This window comes from Topomyia yanbarensis, chromosome 3 (assembly GCF_030247195.1).
Source record: "Topomyia yanbarensis strain Yona2022 chromosome 3, ASM3024719v1, whole genome shotgun sequence".
Taxonomy (NCBI): domain Eukaryota; kingdom Metazoa; phylum Arthropoda; class Insecta; order Diptera; family Culicidae; genus Topomyia; species Topomyia yanbarensis.
The window spans coordinates 329,848,879-329,873,757 of record NC_080672.1 but is presented as its reverse complement, the minus strand read 5'-3'; the positions used below and the strand labels follow the sequence as shown (position 1 = coordinate 329,873,757).

General features: G+C 36.8%; 1 protein-coding gene across 1 annotated transcript in view; it reads right to left on the bottom strand.

Annotated features, from left to right (window-relative positions):
- LOC131690628 (beta-1,3-glucan-binding protein) overlaps positions 1-24,879 on the bottom strand; it is a 39,746-nt gene that overhangs the window by 2,335 nt on the left and 12,532 nt on the right. The window contains exons 3-4 of the mRNA XM_058976551.1: positions 22,126-22,268; positions 21,720-21,889 (exon numbers count right to left, since the gene is read on the bottom strand). Coding sequence (XP_058832534.1) covers positions 21,720-21,889; positions 22,126-22,268 — 313 coding nt within the window. The remainder of the gene's footprint in view (positions 1-21,719; positions 21,890-22,125; positions 22,269-24,879) is intronic.

Here is a 24,879-nt window from a genome sequence, read left to right as displayed (position 1 = left end):
TAAAATTTATCAGCAAATTGAATATTTCGGTGGGGGCCCAGACCCATAGGACATTCCCGCTCTATATTCGCCCCTCGTTGAAGAGAAAGTCTTCTATTCTGGTTGCAGTTGAAAACCGAAATAGTGAACTTGCGCCTTTTTGTTTTTCTCCTATTTTCAGCGTACGCAACTAAAGCGCAACTGGTGTAGGTGATGCGCAAGTTGATTCTCTAGCATGTACACAAGATGCGCATTAGTTGCCCATTCTGCAAATAGGGAAAAAGCGAAAGGCGCAAGTTCAATATTTCGATTTTCAACTGCAACCAGAATATTGATCCATTGCTAGGATGCAAACTGGCCAATGCATAGTTTTCCATAAAACAATACCAACAGTTTTTCAAGATCCGGGGAAAGCAGGGAATTTAGGGCGCCTAATACATGAAGTCTGATTAAAAATAAAATATCTGCCGAAGGGATATTGCATAAAATGTAACCGCCAATTATCATGATTTTTGTTTTGATAGTATTCTACTTCTTGGAGTTTGGGCCAAGGGTTAATTGTTTGAAAAAATTAAGATAGATAAAACATTATTATCTCAACATTTAAAATTAGTGCAGTTATAAGGAAATGGCAATATCGTGTAACTTATATAGCCTAAAAGACGTTTCTCTTACAATAGATAATTGAGACCACAGAAAAATCGTAATCTGACGACATAACATTGAAACACCACCAATTTAAACAATAGACAACCTTTTATGTGTCATGTTATCGGTGAACCACTGCGCATGAAAAGTTTGTTCAGCCGGAAGGAAATTGTTTCAAACTCAAAGTCCCTTTTTGGTTTAATTTTTGTGTTAAAAATGAAAAAACAAAGCACCATACTTGAGGCATTCTGCCGTAGTCGCAATAAAAGTGCTACTCCACAATACACAAGCGAGAAAAGGTATGTTTCCTTAATTTATATTGCATCGATAATTAATTGCAGATTTTCTTTTAAATTGCAGACAACGGTTTAATGAAGAGGAGAATAATGAAGGAGTTCATGAAACTGGCGAGTGCTCAAAACGCTCCGGAAGCAATGATATGTATGTGAAAATTATTCAAACTATTTATTTACCCAACCTAACTAACGAAGCAGAGATTTCGATTTGATCGTTTACCGAGCAAGATTTTAAGCAAGTGTATGAATCTGGTATTAATGCAAGTTATATCACTTTGCCTCTTGTATACCGATGAACTAAGTTTACATAAAAAATCAGGAATTCTGGCTGGTTTCTGTCGGAATACTGACTCAAATGCTTCAACCGATTTTGAATTCTGTCAGAAACCCGTCAGAATTCCGATTCAAATTCCGGTTGGTTTCACAGAGTTAATGTACATGAAATTTGATATGAATCTCAAATATCCAGGAAAACTCCGATCAGATTTATAAATTTCATCCTCAATTGCAAAAAGTTTTCAAAAATCGTTGGAATTTGCACACATAAAAGTATTTCACGGATTTTTGGGACTCGAAATACAGAATAGCTCTAGGACTATTGAGTTTTACTTGTCTATTTGTTCAAACTATCGAAGCATAGAAATAGTGATTGAGTTATGTATTTTTTTTTCTAATTCGTAAATTGAAATAAAAATCAAATTACAGGAAGTTGCTGCACTAGAACCGGAAAGGCAGACTTACAAGAGAAGGTCTCGATGTAAACCAAGAGCTGACTATTTAAATTTTATACATATCATTTTAAGATTTAAAATATGCCTTTACGCAAGGAGATGGGGAAGAAAAATTTCTCCAACACTGTCTTAAAAACCTTACATTACATGCTGTGAAATACGTGCATATCATGATAATATGATTATCTAAACCTTTGAAAAATGAAATATCCAAACTATTTTAGAAACAAAGACCTATTATAAATAATAGGTAATATTCAATCTATTATAATTAGATTGAATTTCAGCATGGTTGCTTGCTTAGTTCTTGATATTTTTTATAACTACGGTGTAAACCGACGAAAATTAATTCGGTTCCAATATTCCAAAAATAGGCAAAACAAAATATGTCTTACCATTATTCTTTAAAAAAAATTCGTTTTGCTTTTTTTGTACTGAGGCAGCCGTTCAAATTCTTCAATATCAAACTTATTTATTAATCACCTGCAATCCAACGTACAATTCTCTATTTGCTTTTGTTTTCCACAACCATATTTTGCAGAAAGCTGTCGGTTATAGATATATCAAGTCCTCGTCGATCATGCAACACCGCGAATGAAATAATTGATTTTGAGAAACCATCATCTGCGAATCAAATTGAGACTTTGTCCGATAATACGAGTTCACAAAAGAGTGACGGAAACGTGTTTTCATTCAAAAAACCTACAGCGAATGTGGCTGATCCAGTGAATCCTGCACCGATCGATCGCTTAGAGTTCAAGCATTTAGCATTAGGTGGACCATATCAACCAACCCTAAGTTCGTTTCCTACTACACTTTTCGGATCTAAAAAACGATCGTTCCGTTCGGAATGGTACGGTCAATTTATTTGGCTGGAATATAGCACTGAAACTGATGCGGCTTTTTGCTTTCATTGCCGGCTTTTCTACCGTAAAAATAATATTAAAGTTGGACACTACGATAACGCTTTCACTATAACGGGTTTCCGCAATTGGAAAAAAGCGACGTTTGCTTTTCAAGCTCACCAAAAGAGCGAATTTCATAGTGGTTGTAAGGAGGCGTTTAACCGCTTCGTTTCATGTAAAGGAATTGACGAGATGCTTGATGAACAATCATCATCGATCACAGCAGTTAGACAAGAAAAACGTACGCAGAATAGACAAATTTTAGAACGTTTCATCGAAATAGTTCGCTTACTATGTAAAGGAGGTCGTCCTTTTCGCGGTCACAGCGAGAAGCAAGGTGAAGCTGAAAGAGGTTTATTTCTAGAATTAGTCCAATTGTTGGCAAGTTACGACCCTGTGCTGCGAGATCATATTGAAAATGGACCAAAAAACGCTTTATATACAAGCCATACCATCCAAAATCAGCTTATTTTGGCTTTGCATAATGTTATGCTACAAGACATTATCTCCAAAATAAATGGCAAGTCAGTCGCATTAATTGCAGATGAAACGAGTGATTGTGGTCATCATGAGCAGCTTGCCGTGATTATTCGTTATTTTGAAGATAACAACCCAATAGAGACTTTTGTAGGATTGAAGCGAGTCTTGAAAACTAACGCAGAAACAATATTCACAACACTTAATGATGTAATATCTTTATTGAAGTTGAGCTGGAACCAGGTAACGTCAGTGTGCTTCGATGGAGCCAGCACTATGTCAGGTTGTATGAATGGTGTACAATCAAAATGTAAGCAGGTATGTACTCACGATAAATGTTTTCTATTTGGGTTCAAACTGTTATCTAATCGTGTTCACACACATTTTCCTGCCTGCTAAACAGATGAACAAGGATATTTTGTATGTCCATTGCTACGCACATTGTTTAAATTTGGTCCTGGTTGATGCAGTAATATCAAGAAGTGAGAATATGCATGTTTTTGATTTTTTCGGAGTTGTTCAATTGTTATACAATTTCATCGAAGGGAGTCCAACTCGTCATGCTGTATTTGAAAAGGTTATGGCTAATCTGGGTGATCGTCTTATGTCACTAAAATCATTGTCAACTACTCGTTGGGCATGTAGAGCGGAGGCCGTTTCAGCAGTTAAGCATCAATTTGCTGCTATACTTCTGACAGTTGACGAAATTCTAAAAACAACTATCCACGCAGAAGTGAAAGCCAAAGGGAAAGGACTTTTTAATCAAATGAAAAACTTTCACTTCATCTTATGCTTGGAAACTATGCATCCTATTCTACAGACAATTAATATTTCAAGCAAATCCCTCCAATCACCTACAGCAACTATTGCTACATCCTTGAAGCTGGTCGAAGCATTGAAGATAGCTATTCAGACTATGCGTAACGAAAGTGAATTTCAAACACTTTTTTCAGCAGCTGTTGACGTCTGTAATCGGATGGAAATCGATATACCAGCCATGAGGGTTAAGCGAGTATCGCGAGTCTTGGATGAAACTCCAGCTTCCCAGCATTTTTTCAAATCGAAGGAGGATGAAATGAGAATTACATTTTACTATCCACTCTTAGATAGTTTAACTTCTGCTCTTGACACTGGGTTCAACCAAGAATCTACCTCAACGATAACTGCATTTGCAGACATTTTAACGCTCAATCCTTCCCACGACGATTTAATATTCATAGCGAAACGACTTTCCATATCGTCTGATGAGCTGCAGGCTGAATTGAGAATAATCAAAGCTCAAATCGTAGGACAAAAGCATCAACTGGATAATTGGGGGCCTTGTGAGTGGATAGCATGGATGAAAAAGCACGACCTGTTAGCTAGTTTACCTTGTTTTGCTCGCGTGATACGTGAGTTTGGAGTGATCCCGGCAACCTCTTGTGGTGCAGAACGAGCCTTTTCTAAGTTATCAATTGTGAAGCACAAACTGCGATCGACCATGTCACAACAACGGTTGGAAGCAATGTTGCTTCCATTCGTTGAACAGCAAATTGCCAATACTGTCGACGTGAACAGAATTATAGATGAGTTCAAATCGATGCAACCTGCACCACGACGTATGGCTTTGTAAACATTTTTATAACGCATATGAATACAACTATTTCTGCGAAATATATAAAAAACTAAATTGATTAACAAAAGATAAAAACTTCTCTCCTAGTGATCATTTAAACAACGTTACGAATAAAAAACGTTTTAATAAAAAGTAGCAAAAATTATTATTCATTATCTTATTATTTTTATTGAAATACAAGCCCTTGTTACTTTAAATAAATTTAAAAATTCAAACAACTGATTGTAATATTTATATTAAAATATCTGCATACAAACTAATCCGATGTTGCATAAAATTCTATGTATATTATTAGCTAAGTATACAGAAAGCATATATGGTCTGTTCCATTTACGATACATGAACAAGTTCAAAATTGATCAAGGATGGATTGCGAGAGGCGTAAAAAATCACGCACTGATGTTTAAAATTCAACTAGCTCAGAATTTATCGCAGTTTTGCGACATCAACTTTAAATGCTGTGCTGTTACCGGGAAACATTAACGTTGAATCGCTCAAAACAAAACAGACGCAGAAGTGGAACATATAACCGAAAACTAAGAGCGATGAATAGTAAAATAAGTCCAAAATAATCCTAAGATTTGGTCAACAGATTGACTCCAGCGCACAGTACAGTTCATATTCCAACAGGACGCTAAAACAAAACCTGACCAAGTATAATGAATGAATTTTAATGGACGATGAAACTTACCTAACAATGGATTTTGAACAAATCCCGGGTCGAAAATTGTTCCTCACTAAACGTGAGAGAGATGGTCCGGATAGATTTATACTTGTCTTTGCAGCTTAATCCACCAGCAAATTGACGATTTGGCAAGGTATCTGCAGTTGCAGAAGGAAAACCGCGGTGTCCATCACTGGAACGACTGTGAATGGACAACTTTACAAGGAGTAATGTTTCCAGAAGAGAATTTTCCCATACATTTAATCACACGAAAGTCCTATCAAGTTCTGGTTCGACTTATCAATTCACCAAATTCTTCAGATTTTCGACGCATCGAAAATTTTTGGGCAATACGACAAGACATGACATAACGAATTACCAAACCTACACAATGATAGCCTTACCGTTTTTGTACTTGGCGAAATGGCCCATTTTGTGGAATCAGATTCAAAATGGAACAAACTTTACTTGAATTATATGTATTTTTGTTTGATTTTCTGATTTGTGTTCCCAAATTGATGCATAAGAGGCAATGTGATGATATTAAAACGAAAAATGCAGTAAAATTGTGAAACTTCATAAAAATTAAAACTAGATTGATATTTTAGTTGTGCCCCCCCTTTTTCAATCGGCTGGAGCCGCCTATGATCGTAACTTACTGTATGACTTATCTGCTCTTAGTTTATAAAGTAAATCAAGATATCGAAATATGAAGACTTTCATAAAAAGCACCAAAAAAGCACGAAAACTATTTTTTAGAAAATCACTGATTTATTTGTTAAGATAAAAACATTTGTTATGAACGACCGAATATAACAGCTACAGGAAACGCTGACACAAAGCCGAAGCAAACAGCTCCAGGTCTTGGAAATTTGAGAGCTTCCAGCGTTTCAAGAAACATCAAAAAGAGGGTTATCTTCTCGCTGATAATTGATCTAACTTTCTTCATGGTCTTTGCTACAATTTTAAAGAGGTGGCCTGCTTTACTGCCCATGATCAAATATTTGTCTCTTTTTGACATTGATTTTAAACATGGCCGAACCGCTAGGACGTGTCTTTCTGTTCGTCCGATATTTTCCAAAATTTCCCTATAGTATACAATGTGTTTTATGGATAATCGAAGTCAATCCTTCACATAGTCATTTCTTCTGTACAGTTCAGTGTTAATAGGTGTGAATATCGTGAGAATAGATAGATTATACGTAGTGATTTTTTCATCACATTCTGATAACTTTACAATACACGCGCGTGAATCTAGCCACCAAAAATACACTCGCTCGTTCCACGTAGCGTCATCTATAAATGACTAGTTGATGCAACGATTTTACTGATGGTGGAAGAGAATTCTTGCCCCTCAATTAAGATCAGGTGAAATTGTTTTATGTTATTTTTTAAATGTTTATATTTTTTATCCAAATAATTTTCTTACTGTAAATACGGGCTAAACAAGGTAAGTTACATTCATTTTGCACTGAAATGTTGTTGAATAAGGTCCTGATAAATAACCTGTCCTACTAACCTAAACTCCTATCTTTGAAACATCTATGGATCTATAGTAGTATGGATTCGCTGCACTTTCGCAAGTAGATGTTGAACTAACGTTCCTTCCCTTCCTCGACGATTGTAAGGACGTAGCCAGGTGTACACTGTGATGCTTTTCCACTATAAAGAAAAAGCGTTAATCCCAAATGGTATGGTGGATATCTTGTTAAATATTAGCTGATCATGATACAGCCACCCACGATTTGTGCAATCGTATATGCTATGCTATGCTATGATCAAATATTTGTCTCTTTTTTGTTGCTATGCAACTATGAAAACGAGCGTTAAGTTTGCAACAATTTTCGCTATTTTTTCCGATTGTAAGTCATTGCAGTTCGTTATTTAATCTTCTATCAACTTTAGATTTGATTTCAATGCTATTTATTGTGAATGATTCTAGTCCCATTCAGATAGGGCCTTTTGCGTACTCTTTTCACACTGTTGGTGGAATTTCAGTTTAGTGCTCCATTTTCAATTCGACTCACGAACAGTAATTTAGCGTGCATAGCGCATTTATCCTACTTATTTTAATATTTATCCTTACTTATTATATACAGATTTCCGTGTGCCTCTAAGCTTGGCGCCCTTGGCGGGGGTCAACCTGACCAACCAAGCACTACAGGTCTGCATAGCCCATTGGCCAACCAACTCAATGAAGATTTTGTAGCTGGTTTGCTTCGTACCGTATCGTACTTTGTTCGACCGAAAATCCGAGCCTAAAGTACCTACCAGAATACGTCTCTGAATTTCTCTGCTGGTGGGATCATCGGCTGTCACCATGCTCACCATACAATCCTCTGGTAAAATCTCTTCCTCTTAAGTCTTCTAAATCACCCAGTGGAGTGCTCAACCCAATTACCTCCTCTGTCACACGGCAGTTAATCTATATTATTCTTCAACCATATGATTTCCTTCTGATACTCAATTAGATTCGGTGTGGGGAATCTGTCGTAAGCTGCACGCATCCACGGGCTGATTAGCGCATTACTATCAGCGTCTATTGATTCGCCATTTAGATGTTTGTCATAATACTGTTTCCACCTATCGATCATTTCAAACATATCTCCCGTGACACATAGCCTTCGCGAGAACGATTCGCCATCTCGCAAAACTTCCTTGCCTTATTATCGTCTTATAGCTCTATCGCCACGTTATCTGGATCTACCGTTTTTTCGTCCGAATACCGAGTTTTTTTCTGATCCGTGCTTGTTTGTATCGTTTCTCGTTCACCCTCGTATGGTGCTACATCATTTTCGCCTTTGCCGTATTCTTCTCTTTATCTCAGTAGTGCTACCTGTGATGCTTCATAAGTTGTTCCAGCCATCAAGAGTAGTCACACCGACCTATTCTTCCGTTGGTAGTGCCGTCTCCAGCTTCTGCACGTATTTCCGCAGCACCATCGTAGCTGCCAGATGTTGAGCCTCGGCGTGAAGATCACGCATCGTTGGCCGTTTGTCGTTCGTAACTGAGTGCAGACTGTCCGGTTCGTTCACCGGTTTGTACCTGCTGACCTATCTGGGCGTTTATGTCGCCGTAAATCAGTTTAACATCCCATCGTGAGCAGCTGTCATAGAAACGCTCCATATCCGCCTAAAATGCATCTTTGTCGTTCGTTGGTCTCGCTTTGTGTGGGCAGTGAACGTTGAAGATACGGTAGTTGAAGAAACGGGCTTTTGCTTGTCACTACATACATTCTCTTACTGGTTACTTGAGCAAGCGTGGGCGAATCTTGTACAGCACTATAAAACCCAGCATGTTTGTTGTGCCGCCGCTCTGGTAGAATGGGGCTGCTCGATGCTAGCCTTTTCACACCTTTTGTCCTTCCGAGCATAAGTTTCCGCAATGCTACGACCCCGAAGTTACGAGTTTACAGCCCGTCGTGCAAAATTCGGTCGATCCCCTGGAAGCCAAGCGACTTACAGTTCCAAATTTCCAATAGCATTTTTTTCGTAGAATGACTTAATTGATCCGATCCGTACGCAAAGCTGTATTTCCGGACGGCTTGTTACACCTGCACAAAACTCCTATCTGGTCGGAAGCTTCTCATTTCGCTACTGAAGGTGACGATAGCCCACAGATTATCCGTTGTGTGTCCAACAAAAAGAAAACAGGCCGACCCGGGTACCCGCAAATTCAAAAGTTTGTAGCTATGTCAATTTTTAATCGATTTAGGACACTTTTGGATGTTCGAAATTCAGGAAATCATCGACTTTTAGAATCAGTGAAATTAAACACGACGAATATATCTGGTTAATCCCGCTAATCCGGATTTCCGGAAGGATATTCCAGTACTGAGAAACAATTTGTTACCTTGGAATAATTCGGAGGGTTCTTATCGTAGTGGAAACATATGACGATTTGACCACGGAACGGTCACTCACGGCCTTGCGGGTACCTGCCCCGGAAAGAGCATTGCGGAGTCAATTATATTATTATACATTTTATATCCCAGTATTGGTATTTACCTCCAGAAATCCGATTACCGTGAACCAGATGCATTTTTACAGATTCTAAAAGTGGTTGAGTTCTGGAATTCAAAACATCCAAATGTGTCTATATTGGAGAAAAAATGCCATAGCTAGGAGTATTTCGATTTTGGGGGTACTCGGGTACCCTACCGGGCTGTTACGGGTTAAATAAATCCAAAAGCCCTTCCTCAAACCCCCGATCACTGTATCTCTAGGTTTTTCCCACAAAAGAAATGCTTGGTATTATTCAAAGATGTCACTAAGTTGCAATTTCCAGTTTGGGAAAGAGTACTGGAATTTCATGAATTAAAATCTGCAAAGAAGTTCGCTGTTGGACACAAAACGGTTAAGTGCGACCTTGTGAACAGAGTTGTAACCTCACTTTGCTGGCCGTGATTAATACGCAACGCTGCCGCAAAGCTACTTGGTCAATTTCAATTCGTTTTATTCTGTTGATTCCAAATGGATAAAATAAAGTGTATTTATGTCATTATTGAAAGCTTAATAAAAATAAATAAATCGTTTTTAGGTGCAATATATGCACCACCGCGGAAAACTCTATTGATAAGATAGTTTGGTTAGTCAGAAATATGTAAGGGGGCGTCAAATTTAACTTTTAGCCCCGAGCGGCAAAAAGCCTAGCGCCGCCACTGGGTTACAGCACCACTCTCCGACACAACACCAGTTCTCCACCATCCACACAGCCTGGTCCCCGGCGGTGAGCCTAAACTACAACGAAGGAGAGTTCCACGGCGGCGGAATTTCTCTTGAACCCCGATTTGTGGTTTCACGGCGACATTCCACAGTGGTCGGAAACGACAAAAACGTGAACTTAATTCACTAGAGGGCAAACCATCGAATATATTCACAGGGTATCTTTAGAAGAATTGCTCGTATGAAAATTCCCCACAATATGATAACAATTAACATTGAACATGGCTTACTATGATCGAACTAAAAAAAATAACTTTATACTGACGAGAGTTAGAAAGTTGGTGTCTTCGATAAAGTTTTAGAAATACTCAGAGTGAAGATTTTTTTTGAAGAACTGTAGCTTGTAGGACTAAAGGTTATCGATTTATAGGGCATTTTCTATGGCAACCCCCTAAAATCTAGTTCTTTTAATATAACTTTTTTCATTGTGACTTTTCGTGCAAACTATGTTCAAGACAAATGTGTAGGTATCAAAACTACATCATATTGCCGAAGACTGCATGTAAAAATACTCATTCGTTTCAAAGTTATTGAAGATTTTTACATTTTTACATTTCTTATAAAAGAAATGTATAGAATTCGTTCAAACTTTCAAGATTTTTTCCGAGGCCCGGAGGGCCGAGTCTTGTATACCACTCGACTCAGCTCGACGATTTGGGACAATGTCTGTGTGTGTGTATGTAACGGACAAATTCTCATTCGTGTTTCTCAGCAATGGCTGAACCGATCTTATCCAAACCAATTTTAAATGAAAGAACTAAAAAACAGTATGAACGCTATTAACTTGTTTTTGATTCTGATGTTTAGTTTCCAAGATATGAATGTTTGAATGCGTAAAAATGGCGTTTTTTGCAGTTTTTTTAAAATTATCTGCCGAAATTGACAATATAGATTAACAATTTATATGTTTTTAGACAGCTTTAACGAATACCTTTCAAACAAGATAGATTGTTGAAATCGAACTATTATCAAAAGAGATATTTGACATTAAATGCGGACGACAGATTTTTATCATTTCCCATTGCCAGAAATATGACCAAAAACATGTAATCTATTATTAACGCCAAAACGGCTTATTTTAGGTCAATAGTGTCTTCGGAGAATTTAATGGAGGCAATATGCCCTTTCTTTTGGTATTGTGCTTTTTGTTGATTAATCCCCCTATGAGTGAGATATTTTCACAAATTTTCTTGAAAGTGATTATATCGAAATGATGCTTTTAGCAAAATTTTAGCTCTTACTTTTGCGAATAACTTTACTGAAGACTACAAATATATATTTTGAATACTTTAAAAGTTATGGCTTGTTGTTTGTGGATTACTCTTTCTCGCCTATTTATTGTTCAATATAGTAATAATACTTTGAAAGAAGCCAAACATTATTTCGATAAAACGAATTTTGTATTTCATTTTTCTATCTACAACCGCTAGAAATAATCACCGAACACTTCCAAGTTGTCTGGAAGGAACTTGATAACTTATCAGTACAAAAATGTTCATTTGTGCGAACCTTCTGACTGCAATTTTTCTAACTTATAACCATCGGATCGATCTGAAACATATCGGAAAATGAGAAGCGAAATAAATTACTCCAAGCAACGGCGTAGCCAAGAGAAGGTTTTGGGGTTGACCACCATACAACCACCGCCCCCCCCTCCCAACGGAATACTGATATGTAACTGATCTATTGCTCTTGATTTCACAGTTGTCTAATAGCATCAATGTCAAATTCCTGCCTGAAAACATTCCAATAGAAAATTCCAGAGTTCTGTAATCAATCATAATCCTCAGATTTATTTTCAAATTGAGCTCGTGTTTGTAGAGATGCACTGTAATAAGGGTCTTTATTTAATAGGAAGCGAAGTTAAAATTGATTTAATGTATATGAAACATAGAACTGCTCACCAAAAAATGCATAACTTTCAACATTCGCTAAAAATGTTTTTGCCTTTCTCATTCACTCTAAAATTCGTCAATCTAATCCCGACCCGGAGAGCCGTGTGTCATATGCCAATCGACTGAGTTCGTCGATATAGGAAAATGTCTGTGTGTATGTATGTGTGTGTATGTGGAAAAAAAGTGACCTCTGTTTCTCAGAGATGGCTGAACCGATTTGCACAAAGTTATTCTCAAATGAAAGGTACAACCTTCCCATCGGCTGCTATTGAATTTTTTATTGATTGGACTTCCGGTTCCGGAGTTACGAGTTGAAGTGCAAGAGTGCAATCACACAGCAAATTCCCATATAAACTGAAATGAAAAAAATTCAAAATCAAATTTGTATTTTTGATGCCAAATGACTTTAAAATGCATGAAACATTGAGATGTTTGACAAAAATTGACTTCTTTGGACTTTGGTACATTTTTGCCTTTCTCATATACAAAGGTTATGCAATCACTCTAAAAATCGTCAATCATACCAGCCCGGAGGAAATATGCAGTGAGGGGTTGCTACTTTAAAATTAAAACTAGTTTAAAATTTCTTAACAAGTTGAAAATTTTCGGCAGGACCTGGACCTCCCGGATCTTTCTCCATGATCCGCCGCTGGTTTCAAGCGATGTTTCAGTATCACATAGTATCTCAAGATCGTGGCTGTCGATCCATTGTATGTATGTGCAAATCGTACTGAACATGTAATATTCATTTCCACCATTGTATTGAACAAAACCAGCCATGGAATCGTAGTCTGGACAAATGAGACAAGCACAATTGCACCATTAGGTGGATTAATTCAGGTTTTTATCTTGGGAATGCGTCGAGTTGAGACGAAAACGTAATATAATTAATAACGAGGATAACACTTTCCGAATGTAGAGAGAAATTTATGAAAAATGATGATTTCCCTTCGATTCTAGCAGGTTCTGATCGATTTTGATGAGCATTTGATTTTTGTTGTATGACCAATTACAGGTCGGACTCGATTATCCGGGGATTCGATTATCCGGGGATTCGATTATCCGTGATTCGATTATCCGGGAAAAATGATTCGATTATCCGGGTGTTTTGAAAAAAATGAAATTTCAACTATAATGTCTTATTATAGTGCTAATTCGATCATTGCAGTCAATAGAACATTTTTTCGGGCAATTGGGGGGTCTAGGGTTAACCTCCTCTCAAATTTTAACCTACCTCAAAAATAGCTTATATATAGATTATTCCGCGCAAAGTGACCTAAAAACACAAAACTTGGAATCGACCTTGGAACCAGTTTTGAAGAAATTGTTCATTTAGAGCCAATATATAATAACCTAAATTGTTGTGTTGTTTAAACAGCCCCTCAGTCCTTGGGAACATTCTTAACCGTTATGTGTCCGACGCGGTACCCGGATACCTTTTTAGATTACAAATAACGAAATTCCGATGTTTTATCCGTAGCTGGAAATTGAAACTTTGTGACATCTTAGAACTTTTGGAATAATAATGTTTTTGATATAGTAAGAAGAGAGTGAGGAGGGGCTCCTGAATTTTTTACTACGTCCCAGGCCGACGTGGATACCCGGATACCCTCAAAACTGAAATGCCAATAACTAAGGTAATTTCCAACCGATTTTGATGCTTTTGGGTGTTTTGGATTCAAGAACTCATCTACTTTTAGACTTGGTAAAAATGAATCGGGTTATTTCAACCGGTTCCCGGGAATCCGGATTTCCGGAAGCATGTTCCAGTGTTTGGATACTATTTGTGAATTTCAATGGAATACTAGCAATATTGGTATCAAAATTCTTGGCATAGCATCAATAGGCTGTATTTCGTGGTATTGGAACCATTTGGTGATTTCACCCCGGAACGGACATTCCGGAGCAGGTTCCTGTAGGGCCGTGAATGGCCATTCCATTCCAATTCCATTTTTCAAACTACCATAGGGTCCCGTAACAATAAATAACAGACTTCCGAGACAATTTGAAGAGTTTTGATATTCATTTTGCTAGGGCATTATTTAAATTTACAAATCATACCCTAGTACTGTAATCCGGAAAATCCTGATTACCAAGAACCAGATCCATTCATCCGGTTCCTGAATCTATAACATCTAATTAGGTGTTATAGGTGTTTTTTGTTGGACACATAACGGTTAATTTTAACAAATTGCTTAAAAAAAATTTTTCTTCGGATTATATCTCTGGTACTGTTTGCACTAGAATCAATCAGCAAGATATATTTGTTTAGGGATTCCAAAAAAATGAAAAGTTTTTAATGCCAATATTGCCAAATATGCAACTTTTAATTTTACACTAAAAGTACATTTTTCTCGTAATACATCGGTTACTGTAGGCCACATAAAACGTCATTATACCTACATTGCTCGTTCGGTTTCTGGCTATCTCTTGGGATAATGATAACATGCTTCTCAGGATTCTGTTTGAACACTTTTCAAGATTCTGATCGAAGTTTTCTTAGCATCCCAATGGAATCTATTTCAGAACTTCGATTCAATATTTATCCATATTTCTACGGTTTTTTCTCTGAATTTTGATGCAGGATTCTAGAGAAAAGCTTCTTAAATGTCTAGTGGAATCTTTCTCAAGATAGAATTCCGCTGACGATTATGCTTTTGCCAGATACTGATAGAATCATGGTCCTGATGAATATCCTGCTTTGAGTTCCAGTGGACTTTGACACAAACAATATTGCTCTTCTCCCCTTATCCCCTTCAATAAGTGATTCCTGCTCAGAATTCCAATAGCATCTTTAACCTGTTCGTGCCCTTCTGGTTGATGAACAACCATGTTTCTATATGACTATAACTTTTGGTTTACACAACGTCAAGTAAGGCTAATAACTGCGATTAAGATCTTTCATTTGAGCACTAAAAGTTATAAATATTAGCATTAGAACAGAATTCATTACAATTAATCTACTTGGGTTCCGCTGAAGCTGTGCTGCCAGGGATAGTTTCTGTTAATGGCGAAAATGAAATTTTGGAATATTTTCTTAGCCTGGGAATATTATTGAAAGCTGCTAAATCTTTCTAATTTAGATTGCCACCTTTTTTATGCAATTGGGCTAGATCGGAAGGTAAATATTGAGCAGCTGCAAAAGAAGCACTTATCTTTCTTAAACCAGGTTTTTCGTGTTTCTTGACGCCAACAGTTTTAAGGAAAAATAGTTTTGGGACCCTATACGCGATAGAAAATAGTTGTTCAAGAAATGGTTAACGAGATTCTGAAAAGAGACCCGGCCGTCACTGGAGGTGATTTCAATTCTTGGGTAGCTCAAGCAAAGATGAATGATAGGCTCTATAAAGAAGGCGCCAGCAGTACTTCTCGCTGAGGCGCCCGGGAACCTGTCAAGTATGAGTGGGACAGTTTGCGAAGACTACACGCGTAGTTATTACCTGACAATACAGTATTGGTCAACTAAATAATGCTACGAGGACAAGAATAAGGATCTCTTTGTGGGTGCGCAACACGCACTCTTCTAATTAGAATGACTAGACATGTTAGCTGTGATATGTGACACTCCACGTAAATTAAACTAGAGCCAGGAAACAGACGACCCCCAGTTTACTTACAAACTTTATTTTTTCTGGTATTCGAGTAATCGAATCAGTTAGCTCGGAAAATCTAAGCCCTGGGTAATCGAGTTTGACTTGTATTGCAAAAGACACACCTTATTAAAAAGTTTATCTTAAAATTCTTATACAAATAGCTATAAACAACTGATACATATCGTTAACTCGTTACCAATATGAATAATAAATGAAAACCAATTGAAAATACAAATCACACCCTGAAAGTCTGAAAAATCGACTAGGGCCAAAATAGGTACATTTACATTTAACATAATAGGAAAATTTGCCCTGGTCATTTTATTTCCAATTTCTCCACGAATGAAGCTTAAATTCATGAAATAACGCAAAAAAAAGTTTGATTCGATTATCCGGGTGATTCGATTATCCGGGGTGAGATTTTTTTCAAATCCCCGGATAATCGAGTCCGACCTGTATATGTATACGTCAAATGTTTAAAAACAGTAATTTAAGGTAAAGATAGCATCATTTTGAAACCGCCAATTTCGAAAGTTTAATATCTTCGATGAGTTTTACAAACGTTAAACAGCGCATCATTTCATAAAATCATTTTGACGGTGTATCGTATGGTGAATTTTCTCAGGTGTATTTATGGTGAATTTTCTCAGGTTAATATTCATGACTACGATAAAGTCTCAATAAATTCGCTAAAGACACGAACACTGTTACTATTTTCTGAAAAATTAATTCTGCATAATTTTAAAAATTCAAAAATTACGGTTTCGAAATTATGCCGTTTGGACAGTATGATCGATTTTCACCAAACCCCCCACCAAACCGAATTTCTGGCTACGCCGCTGATTTCAAGTAAGTAGAAACAAAGTCGTTCTACACTCGTTCAAAAGAAACTTCTTCGAATGCTGAATATCTATTATAATACATTGAAATCCCGATTTTATCAACCAAATATGAACATATGTTTGATGGGCTCTAGCAGACGAACAAGACTGAATTCGAGTAAATCCTTTCTTGAGCATGTTTTCCTTATCATGAAGATATGCGAAATATGCGAAAATAAAAAGTTCATCATAATCAGAAATAGTTATCAGACTACATCAAGGGACGAGAAGAATATTTTAACAGCTTCAGTTTATTATAGAGAAAAAATTGCCCGATTTAGTCAATGTCCCCATTTTGTCACCCTAAAATACACCATGAGACTGATAAAAATGGGTCTTTATAGTATGTATTATTCACTGTGTTTCACATTAATAGGTACATTTCTTTTTAGGAGATTTTTTTATTGCATCGATCTACAACATTTTTTAGGTAGTTTTCAAGGGGTTATTTTATAGACTTCTTCCAAAATTTGGCGAACCTATTCCAATTCGTATACCAATTAATTGGTATACTTAAGGGTTTATATGTTGCAGATAGAGAAAATACTGAAATTTTCAGCTTTTTTCCTACACAATATTACGAAAGCTTATTAAACAATTTTTCTTAATAAGTTTGTGAAAATTATAAACTATTTCAAATTTTTTAATAGTTTTATTTTTTATTTAACCGTGATTTTTTAATAAATAGTGACCATCGCTTCACAACGTAGTCTATTTTTCATGACTTGCGGTGAGCACGATCTCTCGAATTGCTGAACTGAAAATATTGAATAGAAATTAATTGTTAGTATTCTTTACAGACCCGCTGGTGCCCTAAGACGATTTCGCTAGATTTTCAGAGTACTGTGCACCCAGTGCATTAACGCAAGTGACGGAAGGTTATCGAAAAGTTTCGTGAAAATGAAAATTCCAGTAATGATGATGATTTTCCCAAACGGTTCGTTTTCGAGAGGTTTTTATTTGTTCTTTGGCATTAGGATTAGCGATAATAATTCAAATCAAGGATACTACTGGGAAGTCACCTTTAGAAAAAGTCGATGTCGAAGTAAAATTTGGAACTATGCACGCATGCACTTCAGAGATAGCGTGATATCAGGAGCTGCGATTTCATTTCAACGCTTTTTTGTGAAAAGGGCGATACTTACAAATGTAAACATAGGGCTTTTTTCATACATGCGAATGAGGGCTTTGAAACGCAACAAATTAACCTAAAAATTTTGATTCTACGATATTGCTTTCTTAAACTACAGCAAAAAATACAACGGGTGAAACTGTATTTTTGTTTGTTTATTTGAAGTTTCGCCCTCCACGCTCCATGCAAACGAACAGGGCGATACTTTTTTTGCTGGTAATTTAGAGGCGAAAGTGCTATTTTCGAATTTTTTAGGATTATCAAGCTGATACCAGCTGTAAATAGTAACAATGATCTCTGTTGAAAAAACACGAACGAAATCGGTAGTGTAGAATGGTAGTTATTGTAGAAAAACGTAAGGGCGATACTTCAATGCTGATAGGTGGGACCGAAAAAGTAAACAATCGCCAAAGGGGCTATACTATCATTTTGTCAATTTCAATAGCAAAAACAAATTTTAAATTAATAATTTCAAATACTTTATGAAGTTTTGGGTTTCGATCACTGAATCATGCAATGTAGGATGTAAAAAAACACAATTGTTCTTAAGTAGGAAATAAAACCAAGTCTGGAAATATTCACTGTTGATTTTCTGTGAATGGCGCCACTGCTAGTATCGCCCTTTTCAATAAAAAGCGTTGATTTCTTAGTTCTCAGTCGCGTTGGAAATTTGAGTAAAGTATAAACTTCAAATCGATTAAAAAAAATCGATTTTTTTTGGCTCAGTACAATATATAACCCCTTTAGAAAAAAATTCGTTTTCCCACCACAATATAGATATTTTTCTAACAATAATTCGTAATTCGTTGGTATGTCTATTTTATGGGCCATTTTTTCGCTTTCCCATTGATTTGGTTTGAGATTTCTAGCACTGATGTTATCCTATGCTGATTTGAGCGATTCTCTGAGTCCTGCCACTATCCCATGTAGTATGTGTTATCAAAAACATCGCGAAGCATCAAGTTCTAAATGTTCTCAAACGATATAATAGTGAAGAGTGATAAGAGTTATAAGAAATATCTCATCACACTGTTAGGTGGATTAAACACGTTTTTTACACCAACTGCAACTACGTATAAGAAAGAAAGGTGCAAACCAAAATGCACGAACAGGCACTTTTTAACTGTCTAAGCTGCACAATAAAGCTAAGAAGGTTTGGTGCGTGGCACTCTAGAATCCTATGAATAGGGTAAGCTTTTTTTATCATGTTTTTTACATTTTCCATTCAAAAATCAGCAAAAAAAATTTTTTTATTTTTTTGCCTCAATTAATGAAATTTAATGAAGTTTGATATTTAATAACAAGTATTATTTTCACTTATACCTGTATATTTCAGATTGTATAAACGTGGGAGCAAAAATGTGAAGTTTTTAATACCATTGGAGATCCCAAACTAATATTTACTCAAATAGACATGTCGTAATGAATTTAATGCTTACAAAAGGATGTCATACCATTAATTACTAAATTTTATGGAAACAAACGAAAAAAGATTTTTTTTTGCTGATTTTTGTATGGAGAAAGTAAAAAAACATGATAAAGTAAGCTTACCCTATTCATAGGGTTTTAGACTGCCACGCACCAAACCTTCTTAGCTTTATTGTGCATGGGGACAATTTGATTCGTGCTGTAATATGGACTGTTCCCCACAAGTTAGTTGGTGAAGATAGTGGAAAGTGCTTTTTTGGCTAAATTGAAATTGAAGAGAATGTTTTTACACAATGCCATTTGGTTGTTTATTATTGTATATTCAGCTGTATTAGTATTAACTCTTAACAATGTGTCAAATAATTTCCTAATCGACTCTCACTTGATGGCCAGCAGAAAAACATCCTGAATTCAATGTGAACTTTGCCAAAATCATCGTCTTTGCGGTGCATTTTGATGGCCACTGCTTCCTGCACACATTGCTCCTCCAAAGTTTACCATCGTTTTCCTCATACAGAAAGCACCTTAAAGTTTTGATTTCAAGACGAACGGCTACTACAATCAATTGTAGAGAACCAGTTTATTCTTGTTTGTTCCTAACATAGTTCGTTTGGTACAATAACAATAGCGACAATAACAAAACGCGGACGCTTAATGGTGTGTGTATTTAGATATTTTTTTCTATCGTGTGATACGGTTGCGCACCTCTTGCGGTGAGCACGGAAAGTTATGGGAATGGTAATCTAACGTTTGAAAAAGCCGTCAAATTTTTGCAACACTTTGGTGATCTCGAGTGTCATGCCTGGTAGGTCTGTGGTTACAGGTTGGTTAGAATGGTCACACATGAATTTACCATATAAACTGTTACAATCGTAATACATCTATGGTTAAATATCTGTTGAAATGGACATTAAATTACTGCAATTTGCAGCTCTACATCATTGGCCAATCAAAGATTCTTTGAAGTTATTATCCATTATCGACAATTCCAGAAGCTCCCGGTTTCGGATCTATTCCATCAAAATTAAGATCATATCGATTATTCGGTGATGACTGAACTGATTTTCACAAACCAAGTATCAAATGGAAAGTATGAAATGCGATTGATTGCATATGTTCAAATGAAAGGTATAGTATCCTTATCAACTGCATTGAGGTATATTTGGATCAAAGTTCTGGTTTCGTTATTATGAGTTAAAGAGTGCGGTTACACATGATGTTACCAGAATCTTTTTTGACATTAAAAATGTCTTACTGCACTATCTGGGGCTGGGTGTCATTCTAAAATCTAAAATCAAACGGTGTTACGTTTATGCGTCACCATTTTGAATGCTTTTATCTGTTATTTTTATTTTATTTTTATTTATGGATGGGCTTCCGTTTTTTAACCACCAAACAATTCGGAAACAGCTCAAATTATTTTTTATTGCTATATTGATTTAGTGTTTCAATAGTACACTATTGAAAAATCCGTAAAAATAAACAGATCTCGAAAAACGTGAAAACTTTCATACAACTTATTCCGCGCAGAGCCATCAATAGACACCTAAGTGACTCTATCAAATACCAAAAGGCTGTATATAGAAATGCTATATGCCCGTTTTATATCATTTGTTGCTAGCTTTTCGAACAAGCAACATCTGGACGGTGCGATAAGCGGGAGACGCTATGAATTTTCGGCAGTGTTGACATAAACCCACACAACCTAATGAAAAATTTTCAGGTGCCAAAGTAAGAGTAAATTATTAATTATCTACGATTCCATGCTAAAAAGACAAAATGCATGTGTTTAATTTTTGAATCGCATGTTTTCCTTTAACTGAAATCCATTTTAAGAGAAATTAAGCGTTAATTTGATTTCTTCTCTGATGGTCAACGTTCATTCTGAGCATTAGACAAGTTCCTTTGTAGGGGGTGGGCGTAGCGTAGTTGGTAAATCGACTGCCTTGTATGCAGCGCACCTGGGTTCGAGTCCCGACCCGCACATAGGATTAGAAATTTTTCATAAAAGATTTTTCTAACCCGAAGAGGCGAATGACCTTAAGGTTAAAACCTCTATAATTAAAATAAAAAAAGTTCCTTTGTAATGCTCGATAGACTAACAGGTCTATCTACTAACAGTTCTCGTATGGTTGAAATGTGATACAGTGAAGACCCGTTTTTATCAGCTCCTTGATGAATTTTAGGCTAATAAAACGGTGAAATTGACAAAATCGGGACATATATTTTTCTTTCTTTTCAATAAATAAAAGGTCGTAAAATATTCTCTAAAGGGGTCTGACAGAGCAAAATTTAAAAAAAATTAAATTTTTATTTTTGCATATTTCGGATCTCTAAGATAAGAAAAATATGTTCAAGAAAGGATTTATTCGAAATCAAATTGGTTAGGCTGCTAGAGCCAATTCAACTACCAACTATCAATATTCATATAAGGCTGATAAAATTGAGTCAAAAAGCTGCTAAAATCGGGGGCTGATAAAATCGGGTCTTCACTGTATTTCGGTATTTAGGATCAGGGTATAAAGTCCGACTAGCAGAACCTCCGTATCAGCCGTGAACTTCTGCACTCTTTCGATTTACGGTAAATGTACTTGCTAATTTGACTAATTACGAGGAAAAATTGACTGCCTCTTAAAACGTATGATAGTCGCACAATAAAACAAACCTAATATTCGATAACAACACAAATTACCTTTTCCGGTCCTGTCGATATAACATAAATAACGAGTATAACATAAAAAAGCAAATTACGTGCAAAAATCCAGTCTCCCTTGGGCAACTTTGCTCGAATCTCCACCCGACCGTAGCGGAACCGGAAGCTCTCTTTGGTGTTCAGCTTTGCCGAAACGACTGGCGGTAGAATGGTGGAAAGTGCTGCCTTACGCCGGCACTCGAACTCGTTGTTGGTGGGTGATTTACAGCTGGAACAATAGAAAAACTTGCTCGTGGATGCAACACTCTCGAGTAGATATTCATTGCACAATAATGGAAACTACTGTGACATAATGAATAGATACATTATTCATAATTCTGGGTGCATCCGGGATCCTCCGGAATTCCAAAAAGAAAAGGTCAACAGTTATGAGTGTTGGCCACACGACCGTACGAGTGAGTCTAACATACATACATAGGTATATGGCGATACGGCAGTACTTACCCTGATAGAGTTAGCTCCCCTGTCCGAATGCGTTCGTCGTTATAGTCAGGATTCATGTTGAGCAGTGTGGGAACGATGAATAGATGATTACCGGCCACATAGCTATTTTCCGGCAGGTCTTGGTAGGAGATGAATTCCGCGGACTGCAATTTCAGAAAATGGAATTAAATGTTTACATATAGCGAATAACAAGGCATATGGGAACTGTGGGTGAAGCGAATAGGGATGGAATGTCATGATAATTTGAATGCATGAACACCCCCATTTTGATTTATGAACTACTTATATCATATTTAACACCGAGCTAAACCAGTGTAGCGAGAGAAGAAGATATAGGGTGATGAGCCTATTTTGGCACCATTAGGGAGAGGGTCGCACTATTTTTTGTACAACTTTAAAAGAAGCCATATTATCTATAACCTTTCTCAGCATAAAGTATCAGTGTACTGTTTCTTAAACATCTATATAATGCTTATTTAGCGGAATTGCCTCAATTTTCAGCATAAATGAAAATAAATGTTCCATTCTGTGCATCTATTCCCACCTCAACGATCCAATTATCGCCTCATGGGTGTGCCAATTTCCACCTCATCGAAAAACAATTTAGTTGAAACGCAATGCCTCATATTCCATTTGCGTCGATTCTAACTAGCTATCCAGATCATGGACGCCAACGTGTGATTTGTAAAACGAATCATTCTGCTTTTTTCAGCCGATCAAAACAAACGTAAACATCACGCACATCAATGAAACTCATCAGCTGTTAGTAGAAGAGCGCCCAGAATTGCGCACGCAGAAAAAACCATTCGAAGGTTAGCAACTGGAATGACAAGTTTCACATCACACATTGCTTTCTCACGATCCGAATTGTATGTGCAGATGAAAATAAAATATCTGCAATCAACAATTAGTTGAATAACTTGAAGTAATTGATTACTTATACCTGAAATTGCATTACATTATATTTATAAGTTCATGTTTTGGTTTGGCCGCACTGGTGATTCTTTTCTGTATGATGGATACAAAAAGTTGGTTTTGATTGTGGTAGTGTATCAGCAAAACATGCCAATAATAGGAACCCCCGTATTTAGTTTTATCCTATTATAACACTAGGCCTATTCTAGTGTTTGACGAGTGATTTTAAAGTGAAGTTATCGTAAAAAGATTCTCCAGCTAAAATAAAGGTATGTATCAGTGCAATGTTTAGTATATTTGTGCTGGAATAACGAGATATGAGGCGGTAAATGCTGGCTCGTAAGTATTTATTTTGCTAAGCGCCGTTGCATCCAGTTGCGGTTCACTACGTGAGTGAGGCGCATTAGTAGATATTTCTATAAGGTGATTTTGTTTTAATTAAAAGTTGGATTTAGAGGATAGTTCTAAATACATATGTGCACAACAAATAAAGAACATAACTTGAGCTTATTTTTTCTCACCTGCTTTAGCCAAATCGATAGTGTCATTATCTCATATGCTTGGTTCGAAACCAAGGGGTACGAAATAGGGTAACAATAGGCTCTACTGCCATAATAGGCACATCACCCTACTTATTACACACGAGATTTAACAAATGCTACACCGGTATACTGCCCATAAAAGCATAAGAGTCCCATATTGAAAAACAGCATGCCGAGAAAAACGCTGCGCAAGATTTACATTTTCATTGAGCCTATGAATGGGACAACCAGGTTTTGGCATTTCTTCCGATATTTTCTAAACAAACCCTGTAATCTTATTTGTGCATTGTGATTTGGTGTGCTGATATAGAATACAATGCTACAGGTAACTCATTCTCGACAAAAATCCATATGGGACTTTGATGCTTTTTTGAGCAGTATAGTTCCACAATGGAAAAGTCTCTAATGTGTGCAACATGTTAATGGGGCCGAAGAGTACCGGTTTTATTCGTCGCAGTAACCTTGGGAATAGGAATCACAAGTGATTACTTCCAAACTTTCGGCACGTGCCAAGTTTGTAGCGATCCATTTACAAGGTCCATCAGACCATGTCCGATGCAATGAAAGCAATCCTGTATTACTTTTGCGTTGACATTATCAATACCAGCCGATGTATCCAAAGAAAACAAATATCCTTCAACTATTCAAAAGTGATTGGATGAAATCAAGAGGGTGAATGTTTTGACGTTTTCTTGAAAAATGAGTGAAGCCAACATAAGCTGGCTTTCTAGCTCGATTAGTTGCCAAAAATGACAGCGAGCGCGCTTTGAGCAATGTTCACATTACTACGAACGCTGCGAACGCTACGAACTAGAAAAACTCTAGAAAGAGAACTGCGGAGACTCCATTTTGGGTCGATTGGATTCGCGTTTAGCTGTCAAAAAACGAATCCAATTGAACATTGCCTATCCTTATAACATTGGACGTGTTGCCATACAATACCGGGGCATACGTTGCCAAAAATGCTGTTTTTTTCTCCGCAGTTCTCTTACTATGAGTTTTTCTACTACGAACCAATGTTGTTGGTTCAACTCAAAACTTGTCGAATGAAAATGATGTGTTTAATTGTTGCTCAGGTGGTAAATTCGCTAGGATTTAATAAGGAAGCCGCGCTGCAAGAAAAATATTATTTCTCAGGGAAGATTTCAGAACATCCGTTCTGAGGTTAATTTTCAAATTCCAATTCATTTGAATTCTATATGATTTCTGTACATCCACATGTTTATCTAGTAGAAGACACAACAGTTCAGTATGACATGTACAGGGGAGGTCCGTGTAATCCTTCGGGTCGTCCAAT